At 46.7% G+C, this 7138-nt stretch overlaps 3 protein-coding genes across 6 annotated transcripts; 2 read left to right on the top strand and 1 right to left on the bottom strand.

The window, feature by feature from the left end:
* Nucleotides 1–1010: 1010 nt before the first annotated feature.
* On the top strand, nucleotides 1011–2612 carry LOC120452948 (pancreas transcription factor 1 subunit alpha). 3 transcript variants are annotated; one of them, XM_039637429.2, is made up of 5 exons: nucleotides 1011–1146; nucleotides 1571–1764; nucleotides 1824–2094; nucleotides 2198–2409; nucleotides 2465–2612. In XM_039637429.2, the coding sequence occupies exons 1-5, from the start codon at nucleotides 1100–1102 to the stop codon at nucleotides 2590–2592; spliced, it is 852 nt and encodes a 283-aa protein (XP_039493363.1). In that variant the 5' UTR covers nucleotides 1011–1099; the 3' UTR covers nucleotides 2593–2612. The 3 variants fall into 3 exon arrangements, with proteins under 3 accessions (XP_039493363.1, XP_039493364.1, XP_039493365.1); XM_039637430.2 differs by having other exon boundaries at nucleotides 1824–2082; XM_039637431.2 differs by having other exon boundaries at nucleotides 1824–2067.
* A 252-nt stretch (nucleotides 2613–2864) lies between these two features.
* On the bottom strand, nucleotides 2865–5352 carry LOC120452946 (growth hormone-regulated TBC protein 1). 2 transcript variants are annotated; one of them, XM_039637428.1, is made up of 4 exons: nucleotides 5018–5352; nucleotides 4693–4909; nucleotides 3985–4616; nucleotides 2865–3926 (listed from the first exon to the last, which is right to left on the bottom strand). In XM_039637428.1, exons 2-4 carry the CDS (start codon nucleotides 4719–4721, stop codon nucleotides 3595–3597), a joined length of 993 nt encoding a protein of 330 aa, XP_039493362.1. In that variant the 5' UTR covers nucleotides 4722–4909; nucleotides 5018–5352; the 3' UTR covers nucleotides 2865–3594. The 2 variants fall into 2 exon arrangements, with proteins under 2 accessions (XP_039493362.1, XP_039493361.1); XM_039637427.1 differs by having other exon boundaries at nucleotides 4693–4925.
* A 288-nt stretch (nucleotides 5353–5640) lies between these two features.
* On the top strand, nucleotides 5641–6728 carry LOC120452297 (MICOS complex subunit MIC27). Its single transcript, XM_039636432.2, has 2 exons — nucleotides 5641–5952; nucleotides 6017–6728. Exons 1-2 carry the CDS (start codon nucleotides 5801–5803, stop codon nucleotides 6552–6554), a joined length of 690 nt encoding a protein of 229 aa, XP_039492366.1. The 5' UTR covers nucleotides 5641–5800; the 3' UTR covers nucleotides 6555–6728.
* Nucleotides 6729–7138: the final 410 nt, after the last annotated feature.

Below are 7138 nucleotides of genomic sequence, written 5' to 3' on the forward strand. Positions count from 1 at the left end.
CTGTTGTCAAAGACTGCGGCTTCGAGTGGTGCCAGATCCCGATCCTGATCCTGATCCTGATCCTGTTTCCTGTTCTGGTTGGAGTAAATGGGCCGTGAAATGTAGCGACCAGCTATCTGCCTTAGATCTAATTGCTGTGACTCGGCTTTGTCCTCGTCCCGTGGGAATCAAACCTTGGTCGAGCCAAATCAACAGGTCCATGGGCCCCTATATTGTACTCTGATTACTGGCAGATTTCATGGCATAGCTCTTTCCGCAAATGGTTGCAGAAACAGACATTCGAGGGGGAAACAAAACGGCTATCTGAGGTAGGAGTAGACAGCTCCCCCGTCTCCGGAAAGCTCCTCTTGTCCTCCCCCTTCAGCAAAGTGGTGGACTCAAACATGGCGACTTCCTGCTGTGCGAAATATAATGGCAGAATGTCAGAAACAGGTGAAGGATGCACAAAGCGAGTGGAGCTGGATGTTAAAGGGGAGTGGCTGGAATGGAACGATGTGGGTTTATGAGACTTAAGGATGTCCTACAATCAACTAACCAATTTTGGGTCGTAATGAATTAATTCCCAATTAAAATATATTTATTTATTTATTTTGCTTTAAGTTTTTATATATATTAAAACTCCGATTTTTAATAAGGATAGTTTATATAAAACACGTCTGTGAACTGAGATCAGAGTCCTTTCTTCATATTTCCAAGTAGCCGGGCAATTCAACTACCATAATTAACTCGAAATCCAGATATACGCCCTGCAATTGAAGTGTAGCTTGAGGCGAATATGCCCAACGAATTTCCCACAGCATCCGTTCCATTTGCAGGGGCAATCACCCTGTACTTGCCAAGCTCCGCCCATCTAGTAGAGGCCGCACGGTAACTGGCTGCAAGGACGTTTAGGGGTGGAAAGGTCCTGGGCAGAGTTGTGGCATTTCCAATTGGATCTGCGGCAGTATAAAAGGCTCGCAATTCCCGGGAGATGGACTCACTAAAGTTTTAAACTTATTGGACAGCGGAAGTGCGCAGAAGTGTCGAAAAAACTAATAGTCATTCTATATTTTAATTGAAAAAAATTGTTTAGTGATAAAATATTAAATTTAACAAAACAATGTCGCGAAATCAATTACCAGATTCATCGTCTTCGCCGCCCATTAGGTACGGAGGTTCCAAGGAATATTTTTTAAATAAATACTCATATTATTCAGTGATTGCAATTCAACATAAATCCTTGATAAATTTTCAAAATGTTCTTCTGTGCGACATAAACGCCAAATTTATGCAATCTTTATTAGACAAATAACTGAACTAACGGAATTAATTATTTTTGAAAATTTATAATATAACTTTATAATGAAATAATACATATTATTAATATTCGTATATATGCGCAGAAGTGGAGTCACACCCAAAACCTGAATTGACTTTCGTCTGTGCCGTCGGTATCTCGTTTTGATTAAATACACGGATACCAAATGTCTCTACATTTACAATACTTTGTTTTATCATCAAATTTTCAATTATTACCTTTAACAAATTATTTAGTTTTTCCATAAGTAATTCGATGTCTTTTCGCCGACAGCCATTTACCCTTCCACAATTTCGACGACGATCTGATCAACGATTTGCCCTCCTGCATTTATGCGGGTCAGCATCAAGGTGGGGCCGCCACCGGTGGAGGTGGTGGATCAGGAGGTAGTGGTGGCAATTCTGGGCTGAGACTCAGCTCGAACAACCTGCGTCACATCCAGCAGCATTATATGCAACACAGCGGAGGTAAGAGGAAAAATTAATATATTTAAAGACCCCTTGAATATCTATATGAAATCCTTCAGAAAATCTTCTTGACTCCTCCACCAATCCGATGGGGGTGCACAATTCCGGGGGAGCAGCACCCCTAATGTGCAACAGTCCCAGTGCGAGCAGCAGTGGCGGAGGGTGCGGCAACGCAGGATCTGCTACTCCTGGCGGTGCAGGTGGTCCCAATCCCGGTTACGGATCCGTGGGAGCTGCAACGGCGTCCAGCTACAAAATGCAGCGACAAGCGGCCAATGTGCGGGAAAGGAAACGCATCCAGAGGTCCGCCCCAACTGGGTACACCAAATGGTCTTTTCCATTTTACAACTTGCTATTCCACGATCTATACACCACAAGTTATAACTAACAAGCGTTACATTTTTTTTTTTTTTTGATTTTTTGCGCTTTGCAGTAGCATCAATTCGGCTTTCGATGAGTTACGGGTCCATGTACCCACTTTTCCGTACGAGAAACGCCTGAGCAAGATCGACACTCTGCGTCTGGCCATCGCCTACATATCTCTGCTCCGTGAGGTATTACAGACCGACTACGATCCTCTTACCTATGTGGAGAAGTGTCTTCGCGGGGAGATTAAAGCGGATAGGGCTAATTGGAATACGAGTGGTGAGTACGAATTCTTGTCCGAATATCTATGGTCGATAAACTGTTCGCTTCGCAGATCTCACAGCTCGTCTGTCCTGGATCAATTGGGAGAACCTCGGTGTCCATCCGGGTAGGCGTACTCTGCTTACCTCGTTGGCTCTATCCTCGGAACCCATGTGCGGAGCTCATTGCGGAATGCCATAGATTGAGCCAAGAAATTTGAGGCTTAGCCTATCAACTGCTGAAAGCACTTTCCACTTAAGCTTCTGATCACAAGTCTTCCCCTTTGCTTTTGGTCTCCCAATTTAGTTTAAGGCTGTACATATTTCTTCAGTTACTAACAGTTAGCAATAGTATTTTATTTGAAAAGCACCTCGGCTGCACGAAATACAAGACCCGTGTGCCATTAAAGGCCAGTACTGTATCTAAGAAATAGTTATTGGATTTAATGGCTCGCGGGATAATGCATTCACAAATCAATTCCACAAATTATATTTCAGGATAAATCTTTTGTAAATAGTATTGAGTATTGGGCAACCGATTCGACAAACCGACAAACCGGTTGCGGCTAACAGACGTTTTACAGTTAGTCAACTATGTAACAACTTTAAAAGCATTTATATATATAAAAGTAAATACATGTTTCATCTAGACGTAGACATTAACATAGCTTCCTATCAAAGTACATATACTCGAAAATAAATACTTCTTTGATCAACAAGATAACTTAGAACACAAACTGATTGTTGTTGGGCGAAACGAGGGCTAAATGCGCTGCCGATGGTTAGGCATGTGTATATATGTACTTGCTCTATTTGGACTACATGCGGAAGATATCAACTAGAAACTTTTGGCTACTACTCCTACGGCATAGTTACGTATGTAAATATGCGTTTAAACTAATCTGTTCAATTCTGTTCCATTTTAAATTTCGCTTTGGTAACTCGATCAGAATTCGTTGGCTAATACTCGAATTGGCCTTGGCTACTATTGGGCTACAATGGTAATACAAATGCGCGCACATATAGGTATAGGTACTAATTAGAAACGATTACATAATGCACACTCACATAATGAACATAAACACAATGACACGGTTGAACTACGCTCCTAATAATTGAATTTTCGATTGCTTCTCCAATTTGTTTTTGGTTTTGTTGCTGTTGTTTGATCAATTGGTCATAGAGCCCTTTCCACACTGGCTCCTTAGGCCGGATTAAGCACGGCCACCTTGCGTAGGCTCTCCAGCTCGCTTCTCTTCAAACGCAGACTGAACATGGCCTCAACAAAGCCATGACAGTCCGTCACAATGTTATCCTGGATCATGGTGTCCCGGAATAAGTTGGCCAAAGCAGCAATGTCATCGCAGCCCAAAATGGCGTTCTTGTGAGTGACAAACATGGCTAGCGCAGCACGAAAAACGATCTTGTAGCCCTCAGCAAAGACGCAGTCCCAAATACGCAGCACAGTCTCCACGGGCAGCACCTCGGCAAAGATGCAGATGAACCATTTGCTGGCGATCACCGGATAGGGCAGGCCTACAATAAAATAAGTTTGCAACCGATTATGGGATTTGTTCATTAGCGTAAATCGTACCCAAGTTATCCACATGCCGGTTTACGGCGGGAATTCGCCGGATTACCAATTCCCGAAACACGGCCAGATCCCTCAGCAGATTGGCCATGTTATGCGAGTGATACTGCGGCACGATGTTTTCAACGATATGTTTGAGCAGCCAGAAGGACTTCTCCTCATCGTCGGTGACGATCAGCAGCAGGCCGGCTATGTAGTTGAGACCTTGGCAGTAACCCACGTCCCGATTGTGATGAGCGTAGGCGATGAGAATGTTGTACAGCCGCTGCTTCTTCGTATCGAAGTGAATATTGTCGGGGAAGGTACGAGGTAGATCGATTGATATGGAATCGCTGATTTCTTTGTCGAAGGGCTCAATGCGCAGCAGATTGCGGAAGAGATCAGGCGCACGATGCTGGGCGGCGGCGGCGCCTGATATCTTCATCCAGACGTCGGGACGGTACGGACCGGGAATGCCCTTCCGAATGTAACGCTTCAGTTTGGCATCCACCTGGGTGAGATCGGTGTTTTGCTGCAGTATGGCCTCCCATTTCATGCGGCGTCGCGTTAACGTTTTCAGGTAACCATCCATGAACTTTGAGTAGTTTTTATAGTCGAAGTGGTCGCCACGCTTGAAGCCATATTCGTCCACATCGCTAACCACGTGCGGTTCGAATGGGTAAAGATATGCGTAAGTGATAATTATAGCTGTGTATATCACCGACTGCTCACCTGAACTTTGAACTGGGGGTAGCTTCCATATGAACTATTGACTAGAGCCTCTATTGCCGCTCGCAGTGGAGAATTGTGGATTTTACCGTCGATGGCCACGATTTCCTGTCAGCCGCTCGTGGCTCGTGGCATGGCCCCAAAAAAAGTTTTCGTATTCAGCGCACGTTGTGCGGTTACGTCGCTGCCTGTGCCTCTGCCGCTTCTGCTTCTGCTGCAACTGCAACGGATTGAACCTGTTTCAAAAGTCAATAAATATTGCCTTTAACTGGGGGCCCTTCATTTATTTATAAGCCCATTTGGCCTTGGGCGGCACCACCCCGCCTACCTCTGCCTACGCCTCGTCCTTGAGCGTTGGGTGGCCTTTTGTGCGCGCCCACTCGATGTTGTTGCTGTCTCTGCTTCTAAACTGATAACATTAACGGACCGACGGCCGATTTGGGTGGGCGGCCAACGGACAGGTGACAAGGGGGTGGGCGTGGGCGAGTGGTTTGGCTCCGCTTAACGCGCGCTTGCAGGTGGTCGATGGCAGTTTATCTAAGAGTAGTGATTTCATTGAAGATTGCTGGTCCGCTTATCAGTGGGCTTAAGTTTGCTTATTTTTGTTTTTACTGGCGAATAAAATTCGCGTCTTGAAAAGAGTGGCCAGAGTTAGGAACTGCAAAAAAGGGCACAACGCCGAACTAGTTCCTTTCTAGCATGTTTCTGATGCGATATATCGAACTGCTTTGCCATCTATCGCTTAAAATCGTTTCAATATATAGGAAATAACCTGTGATGGAGTTTAAATCCGCATATTATGATTTCAAAAAATATTTCGAAATAGAATTAGTTTTTATGGTTGAATGGTACAATGGTAATAGCGGTGCATGCCGATATATCGGGTAGCGACCACCCACACGTGACAGCTGTTCACTTCTGTTGCACGAATCACCCACTACCCTCATTCATCGTCATACGTCATTCAGTCGCACCGTGCTGTGACAAATTACGCAATGTCTAACAACTGATGTAAAACAAGCAATTTACCCAACAGTTGGCCAAATTCCGTGTGTACACACACTCCGATCGACCCAGCGAGGCAGTTTATCCAGCTCCTGACCACTTCGAGATGCTGCGCAGGACGGCAACGATGGGAATTATGGCGGCGGTGGCCGTTAAAGCGGCTCCCGAGCCCCAGAAACCAGTCGCCAGTGCGCCGGACTGCAGCCTGGTGTGCCGGCCCAGCGACCTGCCCATCTACGGCAGCTTGCGCAAGACAGAGTGAGTGCTCCAATGCAGGGAAAAGATCCCAGTCTAATGAGATACTCCTTTTATGCTTCCGCAGACCCAAGCCAGAGCGGCATCCACCACAGGACTCTGTGCTGCATAAGAACCTGGAGGCCGGAGTACGCTATGTGCGCGAGGAGGTCCAGTCTGGATATAAGGCAGTGGCCGATCAGGCCGGCATTGTCGGCCATTACGTGGAGACCGCCAAAGCACACACCCAGTCCACCATCGACATGCTGAACGAGCCCCAGAACTCGCTGCACCGCAGCGGAGCCATTGTGGTGGGCGGTCTGGCTGGTTTCATCTTCGCCGCCCGTGGAGGCTTCATCAAGAAGGTGGTGTATTCGGGCATTGGAGCAGGAGCAGTGGCCTCCCTGTGCTACCCCCGCCAGGCGGAAGAGAACTGCCGCGTGGTTCTCTACGAGGGCCGTAAGATCTTCGCCGTGGCCTACAACTTCATCAAGGGCGTGAAGCCAGGAGACGAAGTGCCCTTAGAGCCTATTCAGAAGTTCCCGACCTCGCTGGAGGACCTTAAGTACATGGCCAGCGACCTGTACGATGAGGCAAAGGAGCTGATCTTCCCCAAGAAGAAGTAGGAAGTGCCCGCCCCCTGAAAGGGAACTCCTAGTCCACCTCCATCCGGCCGTGAAGTGTGCATCAATTTAAGTTGTATGGAGCTTGAATTCTTTCCGATTATGTGATCAAGCTGAAAGTAGTTATCTCTTTTCTTGTTGCCAGAAATAAATTGGCCTCGAGTCCCATAAGTGAAACCCCGGTTTGTCTTGGCAAATGTGTGTGGGCCGTGGCCAGAACGCGCTCTCACATGAATCTTCGAGTGATTAATTGTGTTGTTGGTGTCAAGTCAAATGTCACGCCAATGAGCTGTTGAAAAGTGAAATCCGGAGGAAAGTGTCGGCTGCGGATGTTTCCCATCCTCCATCTCCCGTCTCCCATCTCCCCACGTGCAAAACCGATTGTGCCAATCATCATCGTCAATGATCATGGCCAGCAGCCGAACATGGCGATGACTGCAAATTGTGTGAATGGTCTTGGCCGTTCATTCGCGGTGCCCTCGAGGGCTGTCATTGGGCTGAGGAGGAAATCGGCGCTTATAGCGATGGGTATCTCGAGCGGAGCAATTCTCCGATTGCGGCACTATTTATTAGACAGTATTTTCATT

The sequence above is a fragment of the Drosophila santomea genome, chromosome 3R, assembly GCF_016746245.2.
Source record: "Drosophila santomea strain STO CAGO 1482 chromosome 3R, Prin_Dsan_1.1, whole genome shotgun sequence".
Taxonomy (NCBI): Eukaryota; Metazoa; Arthropoda; class Insecta; order Diptera; family Drosophilidae; genus Drosophila; species Drosophila santomea.